This window comes from Panicum virgatum, chromosome 5K, assembly GCF_016808335.1.
Source record: "Panicum virgatum strain AP13 chromosome 5K, P.virgatum_v5, whole genome shotgun sequence".
Taxonomy (NCBI): Eukaryota; Viridiplantae; Streptophyta; class Magnoliopsida; order Poales; family Poaceae; genus Panicum; species Panicum virgatum.
This window is the reverse complement of record NC_053140.1, coordinates 42,343,839-42,362,468: the sequence shown is the minus strand read 5'-3', so window position 1 is coordinate 42,362,468 and position 18,630 is coordinate 42,343,839. Positions and strand designations below refer to the sequence as shown.

General features: G+C 44.6%; 3 protein-coding genes and 1 long non-coding RNA gene across 5 annotated transcripts; 2 read left to right on the top strand and 2 right to left on the bottom strand.

Moving 5' to 3' along the window:
• Positions 1 to 2,622: 2,622 nt before the first annotated feature.
• LOC120710047 (inorganic phosphate transporter 1-11-like) lies at positions 2,623 to 4,347 on the top strand. Its single transcript, XM_039995688.1, has 2 exons — positions 2,623 to 3,740; positions 3,813 to 4,347. The coding sequence occupies exons 1-2, from the start codon at positions 2,638 to 2,640 to the stop codon at positions 4,345 to 4,347; spliced, it is 1,638 nt and encodes a 545-aa protein (XP_039851622.1). The 5' UTR covers positions 2,623 to 2,637.
• An 860-nt stretch (positions 4,348 to 5,207) lies between these two features.
• Positions 5,208 to 5,957, bottom strand: LOC120710046 (arabinogalactan protein 16-like). Its single transcript, XM_039995687.1, has 2 exons — positions 5,732 to 5,957; positions 5,208 to 5,314 (listed from the first exon to the last, which is right to left on the bottom strand). Exons 1-2 carry the CDS (start codon positions 5,838 to 5,840, stop codon positions 5,208 to 5,210), a joined length of 216 nt encoding a protein of 71 aa, XP_039851621.1. The 5' UTR covers positions 5,841 to 5,957.
• Positions 5,958 to 6,769: 812 nt separating this feature from the next.
• Positions 6,770 to 9,953, bottom strand: LOC120710045. 2 transcript variants are annotated; one of them, XM_039995685.1, is made up of 2 exons: positions 8,362 to 9,953; positions 6,770 to 7,416 (listed from the first exon to the last, which is right to left on the bottom strand). In XM_039995685.1, exons 1-2 carry the CDS (start codon positions 9,936 to 9,938, stop codon positions 7,236 to 7,238), a joined length of 1,758 nt encoding a protein of 585 aa, XP_039851619.1. In that variant the 5' UTR covers positions 9,939 to 9,953; the 3' UTR covers positions 6,770 to 7,235. The 2 variants fall into 2 exon arrangements, with proteins under 2 accessions (XP_039851619.1, XP_039851620.1); XM_039995686.1 differs by having other exon boundaries at positions 7,326 to 7,456.
• Positions 9,954 to 13,174: 3,221 nt separating this feature from the next.
• On the top strand, positions 13,175 to 17,559 carry LOC120710044. Its single transcript, XR_005689811.1, has 3 exons — positions 13,175 to 13,638; positions 13,737 to 13,812; positions 17,260 to 17,559. It is a non-coding gene; the product is annotated as an uncharacterized LOC120710044 (long non-coding RNA).
• Positions 17,560 to 18,630: the final 1,071 nt, after the last annotated feature.

Sequence of the window (18,630 nt, the reverse complement as noted above, 5' to 3'; positions counted from 1 at the left end):
TATAGTACTTATCTGACAAGTAGTAGTATGTTGTTGTTCACTGGCTCGCTGATGATCGATCTACTTTAGCAAACCTAATAATGTAGTTTCATTAAATTTAGTTTCCTCATTAACATTGCTAGGAATCTGTAACAATTTTCTTTATGATTACAAATGAGCCACCTTTTGCTTAGCATACTGGCACATGGATAATTATTTTTTGGTGGCCTGAAGCTAGCCTTATTTTTAGATTACGCTAACAAGTAATGGCCTTTGCTATGGTACACCCAAATAACTGTGGACCGTTGATCTAATATCATATTACCTCTTAGAAGGTAATAGTTTTAATATTTATTCTATATATTTTAAATTAGAAAATAGAGGATTAGATCTAACATGCATGCATGATTAGTTGAGATCTCATATTTCTATTATTTTCACATGATGTGTCGGCCATTAAATTGAGACAAGAATTATTTTTTATCCTCCGTGCACGTGACATATATACCCAGCAGATTGTATGTAACGTTTTTTTGCCATCACGAGTTTTAACATAAATACATGATGTATATGCACAATTTAGATCTAACATGATTGATACGTCGATGGAGCAAGTGTACATGTGTGTGTAACTTCTTTGTTTTTCTTGGGGAATGACACGAACATGATTGGAGCCTTTGCATACTTGAGTTTGCATCATTTTTTGTGACATAAAGGAACCACCGTGAGTTTATAATGTTATTTTGTAATGATATGAGATGCATACCTTCAAGATCTAACTTGAGATGTGTATGACAAACTTGAAAAAAATATTTTTCCAAACAAGAGAGATCGACATGTAACAAATGTGTCTAGCTACCAACATGTAATTAAGAAACATGCACACAATTGAATCCTAACAAAATAAGGGAGGATATCGAGATTTTCATGCATGCGTACATGCAAATTTGCAAGCCTCTGCTAGATCCACGGAAGCAGCATGCAGGTAGTTAGGATAGCCGGCAGATTTTTCCTTAATTAATTAGTTATTTAGTTTTCCTCCTAATATTCAAGGGCTAAGATTTATTTGAACTCTTACCTCCTAAAAGGTAATTGGAGTACCGTAGCAAAGCCCACAAGTAATTCAGTGTCAACAAAAAATAGACTAATTTTCTTATGGGTATATGCTCATAGAATCATAGATTTCATGGCTAATTTGATATCTGATGAGCCAAAATGATTAATACGATCTGATGCACCACATATGTACTTCATTTTTTGATGGAATAGGTTATGACAGTCTTATTTTGAAGTTAATACGAAATTCTCTTCAGTATATATGCATTCTTTATAATATATGTAAATACATGTTCAAACATGTAGCGTATGAAACTATAGCAATGCATGTGTCGTCCTAACCCGGATTTGTCAACCTAGTACCTTTCAATCAGCAAAGAAAGCAGGTCGAAATGGAAGAAAAGTACAGACAAGAGAACTTGTCAGCTGTTCCCCGCCTCCCCAATATATTTGCTTTTTGTATCAGCAAGGGACCTTGTAGAGTTATTCAGTATAGTTTGTTGTCAGGCTCAACCTGTCATTTAACAGGTCTTAAATATCTTTTCTATGAAGCCAGATACAGCTTGCTGCCAAAGGTCTTGCCTATTACATAAACTAAAGCTGATCTTCCGAAAAGAGGATGCTATGCTGACGATGTTGCTGGCCAACAACAGCAAATGATTGGAGGAATGGAGGCTCAACGGGAAGTTTCCCAGCAAGAAACCTCCAAATAAAGCAGGCTAAGAGGACGCTTTGTCTTGTTCAACGCTAGCTATTTGGCAACACAACTAGAAGGTGTTCAGTGCATGCCTATGAAGAATGTGGTGCCATGATCAATCCGTGTTGCTAAATTGCAAAGATAATAATTCAGTTAAACAACGCCTGGGTGCCTATTAAATTCCCAATGTAACAGTGCAAATGGTAAAAATGACACCCCTGTCCCCCCCCCCCCCCGGCGCAAGTTGCGGCAAAAGACAATTGAAAACAACTTGGATATTCTTGTTACCGTAGCAAGCTGCATGATGATTTGTGATTTGGACAGTTTGCCTGAAAGTGTGAGGAAACGGTATGGTGCCCATCGCCAATGGGCAGGCAGCAGACTCGCTGTCGAATATCCTGGTCGAAACGACAGAAGCGCTTCTTAGCTGACTACGCGCGTCCTGGGTAGCGACGAGCGATCCCCAGCTGCGGCCTCCCGGCAGATCGCGCGCGAGACAAAACCGCAGGTCCCTTCCCGCCAATCCATTCACTGCCCGACCCATCACGACCCCTCCTCGATCTCTCGGCCCGGACGAAGAGCACCGTACCTAGTGGCCATGGGGAATATGCTGCCAACCAGCACGAGACAGGGCGCGCGGATGACGACGGGCTTCGCCTCGTTTCGGACGCCCCCCTCTCGTTCATCGACCTTGTGATGGGCCTCCCCGGCTCCCACCGGGCGCGACACCGGCTATAAAAAGAGCCCGAGCGAGAAAGCCGCCAAAGCACCGAGCGCCGCGAATCGATCGATCGAGCTAGCAGCTGGGCTCGCACGACGCCAGCGAGATGGCGGGGGCGGCGGCGGCGGCGGCGGGCGGGCCGAACCTGGCGGTGCTGGACGCTCTGGACTCGGCGCGCACCCAGATGTACCACATGAAGGCCATCGTGATCGCCGGCATGGGCTTCTTCACCGACGCCTACGACCTCTTCTGCATCTCCACCGTGTCCAAGCTGCTGGGGCGGCTCTACTACCCGACCGAGAACATGGACTACGGCACCCTCAAGAACAGCAAGCCCGGCACGCTGCCCGTGAGCATCAACAACATGGTCGTCGGCGTGGCGCTGGTCGGCACGCTCCTGGGCCAGCTCGTCTTCGGCTACTTCGGCGACAAGCTCGGGCGGAAGCGCGTGTACGGCATCACGCTCGTGCTCATGGCCGCCTGCGCCATCGCGTCGGGCCTCTCCTTCGGCAGCTCCGCCCGCGCCGTCATCGGCACGCTCTGCTTCTTCCGCTTCTGGCTCGGCTTCGGCATCGGCGGCGACTACCCGCTGTCGGCGACCATCATGTCCGAGTACTCCAACAAGAAGACGCGCGGCGCTTTCATCGCCGCGGTGTTCGCCATGCAGGGGGTCGGCATCATCTTCGCGGGGCTCGTGTCCATGATCGTCTCGGGCCTCCTCCTGCACTACAACCACGCGCCGTCGTTTTGGGACGCGATCCACAGCGACCCCAACCACGACCCCGTCGCGTCGGCGCAGAAGCCGGCGGCCGACTACATGTGGCGCATCGTGCTGATGATCGGCGCGTTCCCGGCGCTGGCCACCTTCTACTGGCGGATGAAGATGCCCGAGACGGCGAGGTACACGGCGCTGATCGAGGGCAACGCCAAGCAGGCGGCCAGCGACATGGAGAAGGTGATGGACGTGGAGATCCAGGCGGAGCAGGAGAAGCTCGCCAAGTACAAGGCGGCTAACGACTACCCGCTGCTGTCGGCGGAGTTCGCCCGGCGCCACGGCATGCACCTCATCGGCACGGCCACCACGTGGTTCCTCCTGGACATCGCCTTCTACAGCCAGAACCTGACGCAGAAGGACATCTTCCCGGCGATGAAGCTCACGAGCGCCGCCAAGGATGTCAACGCCCTCACCGAGGTGTTCCAGATCTCCAAGGCCATGTTCCTCGTCGCGCTCCTCGGCACCTTCCCCGGCTACTGGGTCACCGTCGCCCTCATCGACAAGATGGGCAGGTACTTTATTTCTTCTTCGATCGTGGATGTACGCGAACAAATTAAATAACATGATGCGCCCACGCAACACAGGTACCTGATCCAGCTCCTCGGTTTCTTCATGATGTCCGTGTTCATGCTGGTCATGGGCGTCATGTACGAGAACCTCAAGGATCACAACCACGCGCTCTTCGCCCTCTTCTACGCGCTCACCTTCTTCTTCGCCAACTTCGGCCCCAACAGCACCACCTTCGTGCTCCCCGCCGAGCTGTTCCCGACGCGCGTGCGCTCCACCTGCCACGCCATCAGCGCCGCCTCGGGCAAGGCCGGCGCCATCGTCGCCGCCTACGGGGTGCAGAGCCTCACGCTCAAGGGCGACGTCAAGCACATCAGGATGGCGCTCATCATCCTCTCCATCACTAACATGCTCGGCTTCTTCTTCACCTTCCTCGTCCCGGAGACCATGGGCCGGTCGCTCGAGGAGATCTCCGGGGAGGACGCCAATGTCGGCACCGGGCCGGGCGGCGGCGTCCCCGCCGGCGGCCTGGCCATGGGCGCTGCGGACGTGAGCCGGGACGACAAGATGCCTGTTTCCAGCACTGAGTGGCAGAGCTCCGCGCATGCGTGATCGATGATACATACCGCCATGGGCACGTACCAAACTATATATAGCAGTAAAGCACGTAATAATATTATTGTTACCGGTTTGACAGCGTGGGATCGAACTAATAAGGAGAGCAAGAATAATAAGAGCACCTATACTTAGATGTTGCCAAATTATTGTAGCTTGAGAGTGAGTGAGATCGAGTTCTGTATAGTTTGATTATATGCATATATATGGTTGTTGGCTTTGCAAAAAATGAGAGGATAAAAATGCATGTTGCCACCTATTTAAGTGTACTGTCAAGGGCATCCTATACTACTTAAATTGTAACTTATGTCAAGTATTCATATGACATTATTGTACTATGTATTGGGATCTCTTGCAATTATGCCTATTTCTTAGTGTGTATCTCCTCAACAATGGATTGATATTTTACTTATATCTTGTCCTATATATGCTATTTATTATGTGCGCTAACACATCTGCAAAAAGTCCTACAATTATTCTTCTCAAGTGAACATCTCTACCACCTGCATGCTGATCTTGATTTTTTTAGGGTCGTTGATGTTAATTTACAGTTGCCAGTTTAAAGGTTTCACATGGGTACGTTGGACACGAGATTGTTGTCGGCATCATCAGCATGTAAGTAGAAAAATCTTGTACTTAGAACTTTTTTTTTTGGTATGTGCTGCATTACTTTCTGACTGAGTTCTGACATTCTACTCTAGGCTATGCCCCACTGAACTGAATCACTGAAAGACCGTAAAAAGCCTAGAGCTAGCAAGGATATCCTGAATCCTGATCCTGGAGCAAACTGGATCGATTGATCGAGCACCGTTAATTACACCTTAATTAGCGCCGAATTACAAAGCAAATGATCGATTTCAAAAGAGCCTGTAGGCGGAGGAGGCGTCCAAGGGGTGGATGAGGTCGGTGAGGACAAGCGCCACCAGCATCAGCACGTAGGCGATTCCCTGGTCCACACTTGTTCCTGCCAAAATCATCATCATCATCACCGCCAGAAGAAAAATAAATCTCTTCTTCAATTCGACGCAAACAACGTAGCTGCATAGTGTGTTCCTCCCAAAACTAACCACTCGCCGCATCGGAAATTCCTCCCAAAAAATCACTCCATCCTAAAAAAACAATACAACTCTCGTTTTCGAAGAAGTCAAACAATTAACCAAATTTATACAAAATGATATTAATATTTATATTGTAAAATAAATATTATTAAATTAATCATGTATTATATTTCATACTAAATCTATTTGGAGATACAAGTATTAATATTTTTTATATAAATTTGATCAAATTTGAACTCCTCGGTAAGTGCGAGTTGCATTCTTTTTGGAGCAAGTACGAAGAAACAACGACGAGAAAGGATAATGGGGGAGGGCTGACTGACCGTCACTGGTTGGTGCCGGGGCGGGCGCCTCGGCGTTGGCCGCGGAGGCGAGCACGTCAGCGACGGCCGCCACAAGGACTACTACGGAGGCTCTCGAGATCGGCGCCATTGCTGGGGTCTTGTTCGTGCTCCTCGCGGGGACGGGGTGGGGTGGAGACAAACGCCGATCAAAACGACGGGCTGCTCCGGGTGCGCCCCCCTCCCTCTCGCTCTGGGGGGCGATCAGGACGAGAAGGAGAGAGCGCGCGCGGCGGCGGCGATCGGCGTGTCGATCCGGCGGCGCGTGAGGGGTGCCACCATTTACACCTATATAGATCCGGGTGGTCGAACGCATGCGGCGGGAGGGGGCGGACGGCCGCGTTCCTCGCGCGCTCGGATCCACAAGGGCCCGGCCCCGGCTCGGTAGCGCTACCTGCCGATCGGGGTTTTACCTGGTGATGAGTGATGACCGGCGACGCCTCACCCGTCGCTTATGTTTAGCATCAAGCGGTTGTAAACTTGTAATCTGTACCAAAGAGAGAAGCATGGAAACTGGAAAGCAAAAATCCAAAATTCTCCAGAGCGACGATCTCAGTACCAAAACAACATGGTTATGGTGGTGTCAGCCCACAATATTGATGCACAATAATATGGCGCGTGCACCATAAACATTTCTTCACCTTTCACTCGACCCCTGGACTGAAGTCAAGCAACTGGCAGAACAGATACAAAGCCACATCAAACCCAGGAACTGGCTGCAATCCAACCAAGCAAAGTGCAGAGAGAAAATCAAGATGCTCAGGCTCAGCACCCTCTGCATCTTCAGCTTCGCACGGTTCTCACAGAGCGACATCCAGCATAGCCTACAGAACCATCTCAAAGAGGATTCGCACCAATGATTTGTTTTTTCAAGGAACGCACCAATGATTATCCAAACCAGAAATAACTGCCAGAACCAAGAATACAACCAGCAGAACAAGCCACTTCAGCCTATCCACAGGCAACAGCAATAACATTTTCTCACACAATCCTATTGATACCAGCAAAAACTCGTCAAAGGAACACGCACCAAAAACGATCAACATGTTAACACGGGCCTATGACACAGACTTTCCAGTGGCTAGTCTCACTGGAACATATCACATTTTCCTGATAACATTTCCCATCAGCATTATTAACAACAGAGCATCTCGACCCTGTTTCAAATGGAAAAAAGAAACCTATCCATGACTTCTTTACACACTGCCACATTTACTCTTATCAATTCATCATCAATATCTCAACAGGGTGAGATGGAATCATGGAAACTAAAGAGTACCATACAATCGGCACCACTCAGTATGCCCTTTTTAAGCGCATTGCAAGTAAAGAAACAGAGTTACAGCAAGTCTGCAGCCGCTAATCTTTCTACTCAGCAATTATGTCTAATTTCAGCATGAACTACATAGTACATCACAACAAAACATGGTAGCACCTTCCATTAAGGTCCAGATATTCAAACCTTACCGGATACTGCTTTGTCACTTCAACGGAAGTATGGGTCCTCTTTGTTCCTGTAAATACTGAACAACTGCTCAGAGAATCCCATTGCTACTCTCCCGAGTAAATCTTGCCCCCCAGAATCATGCTTCACTAGTTCCTCAGCTGTTCTTTTCAGCGGCCCCTGAAGGTTGCCATCCAAAAGAAATCCTGCCAACCCAGCCGCCCTAAAGTAACAGCACCAAACAAGTATAGTTTCAGAAACCACTACAGCGAAGAACAAAGTACTGTCACATTGTTACCCGCATTGTATCAAATTATCACTATAAAATGTCTTATTTTAAATAAGCCAGCATGAACAAATATATTAACCTTGGCAAACCATTTCCAAAATGTATAATTTTACCAGAAAATGTGATGCACAGCTATCAGAACGTTGTAGAAAAATTGCTAGAAATAGTATTACAATGTTTTTTTAAAAAAAACAAGGAATTGAGCAATTGTTCTCAAGGAAAGGGCTTTACGGAAATACAATGATTATAATTTAACTAATGAGCTAATGATGCTTCGCTGAGTTTAATATCCATGCATAAACAGCAAGCTATATCATTGCTTGACTAAATTACAGGATATCTACTCATAGACATTAAACTATGCTCATAAAGCTCATTCAAGGGAATACACATTTCAAAGTTTAGGATTACTTTTTGCCACCAGAACATAGTTTGGAAACTTAAAACTGAACTGAAGACATCACTTACTGGTATCACCAAATACAAGGTCATTGCTCACTGATACAACCATACCCAAGTTGGAATTAAATTCTAACTGAATTCAAATATGAATGGCCATTGCTCAAAGCGAAATACAAATCAGGCAACTAGAATAATAACAATGTTTGTGACTTGCAAATTATATGATTTGTGCTTGATCTTGCCTTAAAAATTCCATGCGAGTTAAACTTATATGCATGTTAAAGCAACTTGTTGCTGAATATATACATTTATGGAACATGACATAGTACAAAGGTAAAGGCGAATGTTATTATCCTATAAATATCCTATGCAGATGTGGTTATGCCAAAAAAAAAAACAATATAAGTATGGACACAGGTATCATAATTACTTAAAGCATATGCCTTTTAACCTAGAGGGAACTCAGTTTCAACATACCTGAATACATCAGATTTGCTGATTCCACTTCTTCCTCCTTGAATTGTTAACTTCTTTTGTCGGAGAAGAGCACAGGCAGCTTGCATACAGATTTCATTATTTTCTAAGCATGAGGTATACACATCTGAAGCAGATTTCCAGTGCCTTGTAACTGCTGAAGGCAATGAACTCTCTACTGGCTTTTGCTCTGAATGCAGCGTGATCTGGTTGTTCGGCTGCAAGGAGGTGGGCAATGAACTCTCTGCTGGCATTTGCTCTGAATACAGCGTGAGCTGGTTGTTCAGCTGCAAGGAGGCTGATACTGCCTTATCTGAGGTCCTGAGTCTACCTCTATCACTGACCTCGTTATTCTGACAGGTCGTGAGCTTACCACTTTGCTTCCCAATGCCATTACTTTCTGGCAACACATCTATCTTGAGCACTTGGCCTTGTGATTTCTGTTGCTCTCTAATAGCTCCTGGAACCACACAAGTTTTCCCTGCAATTCCATTAGTTTCCAGTGGCGCCTTCATCTTGTGCATTCCACCATTTGTTCTCCCCTGCTCTCTGATAGTATCCTGAACCAAGTTGATAGTTGCACCTGACGCAGAACCAGTGCGTACGTTGGGCGTATCAGCACCGGCTCGCGCTGATTCCACAATTCTCCTCGCCGTATCCGTATGGGTTGGAGTTCTCACCTGAAATGGCGGACCAGCAGCAGAACCAATCCTCCCTCCGTCTTCAGGAACATCATCCTTGGAGGAAATTTCCCGGGGACTGTTCATGGCAGCGAAATCGGTGGGCGGGGGAGCCGGCATTGCCCTGGAGAGTCCTCCGCCCTCCCTCGATTGGCAAATCACGCCCTCCTTCCTCACCAAGTTTGCCACTTTCAGCTGGGGAGAGGCACCAGCTCTCTGCCCTGCACTTGCTTCGGGGTCTCCCCTGTTTAAGGGAGATCTTTCCGGCGGATGATCCCCCAAAGGTCCGACGGAATTGGCCTTCACATCTTCCAGTCCCTTCTTGGGATCACCATTAGGCACAGGCTCAGCTCTCCGCCGCTTCTTGATAAGCTGGCTTAGCGGGATTCTATCGTCGTCGGACGAGCCCATGTTCACGGGCGCGTTCCTCTTGGCAGAACCCCCCGCGCGGCGCCCCTTCGCCTTGCGAGAAACCCCCGCGATGTCCGGGCGGAACTCCCCCTCCTCCCAGTCCCCGTCGTCGTCGCCGCCGCTGCTGTCGCAGAGATCGATGACCTCCTCGGTGCGCCCGTCGCCCCGCGGCGCCGGGCCCGCGATCGCGCCGCTGGAGGCGGAGGGGCGCCCGGTCGGCCCGCCGCGCGCCGCCCTGAGCGCGAGGTAGTCCTCCCGCAGGACCTGGAGCTCCACGAGCGCGTCCGCGAGGCCCGGCCTGACCTCGGCGAGCCTGGCCTCCGCGTCGGCGAGCCTGCGGTCGCGCGCGGCGAGCACCCGCGCGGCCGCGTCGTAGTCGGCCCTGCGGCAGGTGGTCCGGAGGTGCGCCACGAGCTCCGGTCCCGAGAGGCGGTCGAGCGCGGCGTCGCGGTCGGAGGCGCCGGCGTCGGAGCCGGAGCCGGAGGACATCGTGCCGGGGCGGGCGCTTCTGGTCGGTGGCGCGGCGCGGCGCGGCGGGGAATGCCCTAGCCCCTAGGTAGGCAGGCCCGGGGCACGCACGTAGTAGGAAGAAATCGGGGGCGGGGGCGGGGGCCGCGGCTTGGCTGGCGCGGCGGATGGGGGATTGGTTGGGGGGTTTTTGGCCTCGAGGGTTGGGGCGGAGTTGGTGGAGCGGTGGAGGACGTGCTCCGGAGGAGTGGGGGCTGTTCGCCTCGAGTGTTTCGAGGATTCGAAGCCAACAGGGGACGGAGACGGCGGCGGTCGCACTAGTACTACTGGACTACTGGCCCTCTTCCTTCCGGTCTGCTGGCTGGACCATGGTCCAAAGGATTTCTTTGTGGGGACTGGGGGAACTGGGAAGGACGAGGAAGATTTTCTCTCTCACTTTTTTTTTTCCAAGGAGAAGCAAGCAGATAAGGAAGAAGCTCTGCGGCCACTCTGTATTTCCTCACTTAAAGATAGACTATAGACTACAATTCGTGACACACTGGGTATCTGGGAGTAAAGAGAAAACAACAAAAAAACTGGCAGCGGTTTCCAGCCTTATTATACCGTTGGTAGAAAACTAGAAACACCGGCGCCCACAGACAAAACTGTTTTTTCTTCACACGAGGAATGGAACACTACCTTGCTTACTAAGCGTACATGTAGTTCTTTAAAAAAAGAAGAAGAAGAAGAAGAAAAAGGAGATGTAGTTCATGACCAGGTGATGCCGTGATGGCCTAAACAAGAAGACACTACCCAAGTTTAGTGAAGCATTGTTGTATGCATAATGCATCTAACCAATTTTTTGGATGATCCGATCCTTTTAAACTTCTCTGCTACATGGCTTTCTATTTCGAATTCTAAAGTAAGTAGCGTGCATGGTTATGGGATCGTGGTTATAACGGCTCCAATTGCGCGCGCTCGTTAATAACCGCTCTAGCTGTGCACTCCATCAATAACCGACAAAAAGTTTCCAAGTTATTGTCTTTCCAACTTAGCTTCTATTTCGAATTTGAAAGTTTGTAGCGTGCATGGTTATGGGACCGTGGTTATAATGGCTTGAGCTGCACGCGCTCCGTCAATAACTGCTCCAGCTGCGCACGCTCTGTCAATAACCGATAAAATTTTTTCAAGTTATTGTCTTTCCAACTGGCTTCTATTTTGAAGTCGAAGCACGTAGCGTGCATGGTTATTGGAGCGTGGTTGTAACGGATCTAGTCTGCGCGTGACTCCGACAATCTTTTTTCAAAAACTATTTTGGAAGCTTTTCTACAAACTTTCTGATAACTTATAAGTCCTTTTTGAAATGTTTATAGAAAAAAAATCTTTTCAGCAAGTTTCCTGGAAAAATATCAAAATAAAAAAATTAAGAATAATATCCGAAGGTAATATCTTTGCTATCTTTAAGGTGACACTTTGACTAGAGATTTATACTAACATATTATACTTCAAATAAATATTAGGGGGGCGCTATTTAGCACGCTGGGTGCTAAATAAGTATCCAGCGCACTAGGCCCCCCTCCCCATCCAGAGCTAAAACAAGCCGAAATCGGAAAATCTCTTTCTGAAACCGGAAAAAACACGCGATATGGAGCCAAAACCAGAAAAGGTATTCCCCAAACCGGAAAAAGTATTCCCGAAATCGGAAAATTGCTATTTCAACAAAAAATCAATGTTTTTCAAACCGGAAAATGGTGCTTGTAATTGGAAAATTACCTAGTGTTGAAACCGGAAAAGATATTTCTCAAATCGGAAAATAGTTATCTCAACCAGAAAAAGACATGCCACACCTTTGGACAGAGAATCCAAATCGGAAAAGGTATTCTTAAAACCGGAAAATTGTTATCTAAAACTGAAAAATTACCCAAAATAGGATGAAACACCAAAACAAAGATCCCATAATCGGGAACGTGCAAGTTATTTTAAACGAAAAATCAAAATTTTCCGGTTTGGACCTAATTTTCCGGCCAGGTCCTTTTTCCTTTCTGGCTGCCTAAATTTTCTTGTCTCATAGCCCAATTTCCGATTAGGATTTTTTAATTTACTGGTTGCAGGATGGATGGCCATGACTCAGCTAAATTTTCCGGTCACATATTCCGGTTTGAACCCCTTAATTTTCCAGTCGAAGGATGAATAGCCATGATGGAGCTAAATTTTCCGGTCACGTAGACCTATTTTCGGTTTGAACCATGACTCAGCTAAATTTTCCGGTCACATATTCCGGTTTGAACCCCTTAATTTTCCAGTCGAAGGATGAATAGCCATGATGGAGCTAAATTTTCCGGTCACGTAGACCTATTTTCGGTTTGAACCTCTTAATTTTCCGGTTGCGGAATGGATGCTTATCTTTTTCCTGTTTGAAGAAGAATTTTCTAGTTTTGAGATCACATTTTTCTGGTTTCGGGGTTGGGAGAGAGGCACTGAATAACTTATTCAGCACCCACCCTAGGTGCTAAATAGAGAATGTAATAAATATTATTTAAATATTGTACAAATCTCTTGATGAATCCAGAAGCATCTATATCTCATCTTATTATCAGGTAGTGACTATCTAACATCGCAATCTACGTGATTCTTTTTTTTATTTGTAGCTAAATTAAAGAAAGCTAATGGTTATAGGTGTTACAACAATAAACTCGTGTTTCGCTAGAAGACGGAAGATAATGATGAATTGCTCAAAAGAAGACTATTCGTCAGTAACGTTTAGATATTTAAAACATCCAACGGATGACAGCATCGGTCATTACAACTAGATCTAACATATTTTTTCTCAACATTTTTATGCATATGTGAAGGTAATAAAGAACAAAATGATTAAAAAATTACTCAGCTAGATTAGGCTTACCGTTTTTCTCATAGTGTACCTACCTGTTAGAGTCAAGGGGTAACACAATGAGAAAGGGGACTTAAAACACTCTTTCTCTACTACTAAAAAGAACGATTGGGAGAAAAAAATTTGGTGAGACACTAACCTCCCTCCCGTGGTGGCTCTGCCGTACGACAATCTTGGCCGTCCGATCCCACGCCCGGTCCGCCCCCTATCCATCCGACCATCCCCCCGGCCCCCGTCCGCTCCCACGCCCGCACCCTGTCAGCCGCAACGTGACGCGCCCTCCACGAACCGCCTCAGGTCGACACCGCGCGGTCCCCGTCGCTTGCTGCCGCGCGCTTTGCCCGCCTCGGGTCGACACCATGCGGGATGCCGCCGTCCCCGTCGCTTCGTGCCGCGTGCCGTCCCTGTCGCGTGGATCCGACGCCCTCCGGGCCCGTCCCCGCCGCTCAGGAATTGGGTGCTCGACTCCGGACTAAAAGCCGCTGCCCTCTTCCTCCGCCACATCGAGGTACCACCCACTTCCCATGAGGCTACTTCCGCATCCTTAGCTGTTACGCCATCGATTCTCCAAGAGGACGCTGGGTGGGCGGCGGTCGCTGGGCTCGGGTTCCTTGGGGCCATGCTGGGTGTTGTCCCACGACCCTGGCAAGATCTGCCATTGTGACGATGATTATGGGATCCACGTGAAGGAGAGGCTGGATTCGTTTGGAGACGACGGGATCAGCTAGATACATGTCCGCCTGAGCAGTTTATCCATCGCGCCGGTTCCCGTGCTTGCGCCAGTGTTGTTCCCCAATGCAGACAAGCTCATCATCGAGGCTCCAGATCCAGTGACAGCATCTTTCCCTAGAGGTGTTGTGGTTAGCAAATGATTTTTTTCATTTAGCTTTAGTTTGTCAAATTTGTGTTTGATCCAAATTTGCCTTCTTAAACTCGCACGAATGTTACAGCTCATGGAGCCCACCGCCTCATTATGTAGGCATTCTGCATTGAGTGACCTGCTCATCGCCAAATCGAGGATATAGTGTAAGTTTACACGAGGAATATGGCATGGTCATGATAACCTTCTTCATGATATCTGAACTGTCCGCATGTTGCAACATAATGTTCTATATTGATGTACATCTTTCATTCATTTGACATGATTTAGCTTACATCTGTTATGGGCGTGACATGCAGTGGTTTATAGTTCCTAATAACTTAATTAGGTCACATGTAGTCTATTTCATTGTTCAATGCAAAAATGTAATGCAAGTAGATGACATGATTGTTTTCTAGCACTCAGCTTGTAGTAATTTTTTGCTGGTTTAGTGTTGTTCATTTGTACATTTTCAGCCATCGACATGTTGCATTCACTAATTGTTTTCTAGCACCTGCCTGAATTTGCTCTAAAATAACTTCATTCTGTCAATCAAAATTTGTGGAAACTTTGATCTATGCTTCAGGGCCAATCACGAGTCGGAAGGATACTACTCTGGTTGTGCCATATATCATGGTTTCACTTGATTGAGAAAAATATTTGATCAAAGCCAGGGTCAATGCTCCCTGCCGATACTAATTTACCCTGTCATCACCACAGTAAAGCTCTGAAATTTCTAATCCCCGAACCTAGAATAGCACAAGATCAGGTTTTGCAGTAAATGTGAATCCCTGATCCTAGCAGAACACCAGGTGTCCAGATGGAGTGATCAATTTTTCAGGCTTTTGCTTCCAGCTTTAGTGATCATATTAGAGCCTGTACCTCTACCTTTGCATTTTCCTCATTGATCCAAAGCTTTAGTGATCATACTAGAAACTGGGGCGCACCGTTGGTGCGCCAGTTTGAGCTGGTCCAGTGGATGACGTGTGATAGTATTAGCGCAAGCTATGTTTTACAAATTTAAAAGGCTATGTAACTATTGGGAACTATCTGGGAACGACCTGATTTTTAACTTTTATTTGTATTGTATGAAACTTTGAATATTATTTTGGGTATCGAAATATTTTTTTGTGGTGAAAGAAGGGATAAGATAGTTTATTAGGGAGGACGGAGCACAATTAGTCCGATACTTAATGTATTTGCGAAAACATGTTGCGATTAGTAGAGGTGTTATTTTTTTAAGGAAATAGTGGTTACATTTAAATATGATGCGTTATTGTGGAGGTAGCATGAGAAGCCATAGAAGAATGGTGATCGAATTGTACGTACAGTATTGCTATTGTAGTAGTAATGACACGGCCTTGCCGCGTGGACATGTATCCATCGTTGTAGTACGGTAGTTGATGCCGATTTTAGTTCATGCATGTAGTTGTTGTGTACAGGCAAATGTATAATTTTTTTTTAAAGCAACATAGTTAAGTTGAATCCACTGTTCTATTATTTTCGCATAGATGTCATGGTCTGCAGCCCGTTGTTGCAATTGGTATGATTTGAGCATTCAATTGTCATGACGTTAATATTTAAGTACTATAATATTTTGGGTATCGAAATGGAGGTATGACATTTGTTGCTGTATTTATTATGGTGAAAGAAAGGGTAAAATAATTTATTACGGAGGGTGGTGGCGCGGAGCACAATTAGTCGGATACTTAATGTAGTTTGTGAAATTATGTGATAATTAATAGATGTGATGTTTTAAGAAAGTTGTAGATATATTAAAATATATCATGTTATTATGGAGATCGCATGAGGAACCTTCGAAAACGGTAGTACAATATTTTTTTAACAATATAATATGCTATGTTGAATGGATTATGGAAATAATTGTGGTTAAAGAAGGATTAGATAATTTATTAAGGAGGTTGGAGCACAATTAGTCCTGTACTTAATGTATTTGCGAAATTATATTGCAATTAGTAGCATATTTTTTAATAAGGGAGCGGTGGTTGTACTAAATTTGACATGTTATTATGGAGGTAGCATGAGAAGCTATAGAAGGACGGTGATACGATATTATATTTTTAGTAAATTAAAATGTTATGTTGAACGAATTATGAAAATGCTTTGAATTTGAAAAACTTTGCTATACAGTAAAGTTGTAGATTTTGAATTTTTAGGCAACTTTTGTATTGATCACTTTTTATTTAAAGATATTTTGGTGTCAAAATTATAGATGCAACGGGTCCCATGTAAATATTTGTTTAAATGAATTGGGAAAGTATTTTGAATTTTTAAATTTGCTCTATAATGAAGTTGTAGTTTTTGAAGTCTTGATTAAATTTTATGTTGAGCAACTTTTGATTCCAACACGTTTTAGTGTTTAAATTGTACGTATAATGTTGCTCGTGTGGAAGTAATGGATAAAACAAGTTGTGGTTTGATTCAATTAAAATATGAGGGTTTTTTTGAAAAAAAACCTAAGAGAGGATAAGGACGGCGGGTTGATTTTATTAAAACTCAAGGTTTTATTTATAAATTTCCTTCAACCAGCACTGTTGGACTGCGGGTTGATTTTGAGAAAAGCTGAGGGCTTTTTTGAAATTTTTTTTAAGAGATGAACTTGGACCGCGGGTTGATTTCTCTTAAGTTCGAGGGTTTTTTTGCAAAATGGCCGGGGAAAGCACGATCTGAGCCGTCCGCCCGGCCGATCCGACGGCCGGGATTTGCCGGCGACGTGGCCTGCTCCCAGGCCAGGGAATTGGCCAGGATTCGTTAGGTAAGATTAGAGCCTGTAACTCTAGCTTTAGTGATCAGATTAGAGCCTGTACCTCTACCTCTACCTTCCAGGTTCCAATCATAGTGAGTGTCACATATCACCTTCCTATGACGTATCGTTCATTTTTCATCTTTGTTTCTAAAATTTTACTTGGTTCGATTTCAGAGGGGAATAACAGTGAATTTGAGTTGACAATTGGATGCAAAGCCTAGGGCCACCCATGTACCAGCACATTATGTACTGAACTTTGTTTGCTTCGTCCATAGTAATTAGTTAAACATCCTGTTCAATTCAATTATTTCAAGTGTTGAAGGAATTAGAATTGACTGTAAGCAAACAAACCAACCCTGAATTTTTTCTATGAGATGCCACACTCTGCGAACTCAGTAATCCTGTAAGTCTTTTCTGTGGGATTTTACTTGCTTGTTTGAAATGTAATTTTTGTGTGGGCTCACCAAATAAATGTGTTGTAGGCATTGAATTGTAGTTTACTACAAATAGCCCATCTGTATATACAAAAGATATGAAAAGTTTAAACTAGCTGTGCAAATGTTCATGAAAACAAACTTATCTAATTTATGATTTTTAGTATGTACAGGTAGAATACTTTTAACATTAAAACTTTCAGCACTATCATGACATCTTTCCATTCAAAGCTAAAAAAGGCATATTTAAGGTATGTTGCATAGCTAAGATATGTAGTTCACATCTTTCTTGTGTCACGTATGATTTACTGAGTGCAACTATTTGCCATGGTTTCAGAATCTACATGGTACATTGTCCTAGCTTTACCACTTTTCTATAGATTGCATAGCTAACTTGACCATATTCTTTGCAGGCAGATAAATCTGCATCCACCGCCATTGCCTAGACTAGCAGGAGGCACGCCGAAACCGCGTGACCAGCGATCAAGTTGAACGTGGCGACCACCATGATCTTGTGCATCCTTAGTCATCTATCCTTTCTATGTTTCCACATTAGAAGTAGGTGCATGAAAATGGTTTCAGCTTGTGTAACTTAATCGAGTAATCAATAACTTTTAATATATCATGATCATGGTATTGTATATATGCCTAATTGGCTTTAGTAGTGGCTGTAATTGACCATGACGCCTAATTTATTTTTCACTCATTTTCAATGTTTATTATTTATGCAATACTTCGTTGTATTGACAGTGTCCATATTTGCCCGTAGCAACGCACGGGCACTTACCTAGTACTCTTTAGAAAATGGTTATGTCAAAACTGTCAATTTTTTCACCTAACCTCCAAATTTTTTTTTCACACAAATGCTAATTTGAGTTGTCTAGATTTATTTATTAAATAATGTTAAATGTTGACCACAAAAAATCTATTGGTGAACTTACATCAGTAGGTTTATTAATATATGGTTAAGAAACTCTACATCTCATAATTTGTTATTAATTTTTATAAATACTGGAAAAAATTGATCATTCAACCAAGTACTTCATCGACTGATTAATTAACTTGCCCTGCAATGTCCTTTTCAGTTATATGGTTTTTCAATTTGTTTCATTTGCAACGATAGATGGTGCACAATTGTTTATTGATTGCAAATTGATCATGTTCTAGATAAGTAGATATCAACTCATCAATTGATTTGCATTATATCCTTTCAATTGTATTTTTGTTCATTTGGTGTTGCATTTACGATGATCTTTATTCCAGTGTTTGTGGTTTTAGTCTTATTAGTTTATATCATATCATCAATAAGTTTCAAGAAAAATCCTTAATTTTAAATTTAAGAATCAACTATTCGCTCGCAATTGTTAATTATTAAGGCCAAGAAATGATTTATTTAAATGGTGCTTTGCCAATTGAATATAAAAGTTCAAGCGGTGAAATATATGAAGAGTTTCAAATTTTCTTAATACTAATTTAAGATGTTCAATATCAAATATCAAGTCCAGTGGTTATGAGAGTCTCAGTAGCACCTCAAATCCTGGATTGTGTTGTGCTTTTAGTGGTAGGTGACGTTTCTGTCGATAATGAGACGTTTGTAGTGACTTCTTCAATCTTGAGAATTTGCCGGATCAGTTTTCGAAGATTCTCATTGAGATAGGATTTGCGTACATGTGTTCGTAGGGGGTGTAACTGCGTGCGTTGTGATTGTACCGTGTAATCTAAAATAAACAAGCTAGCACACTGATTACACACTGCGAAGCAAGAAGCTGAAATCTTACGGCTCC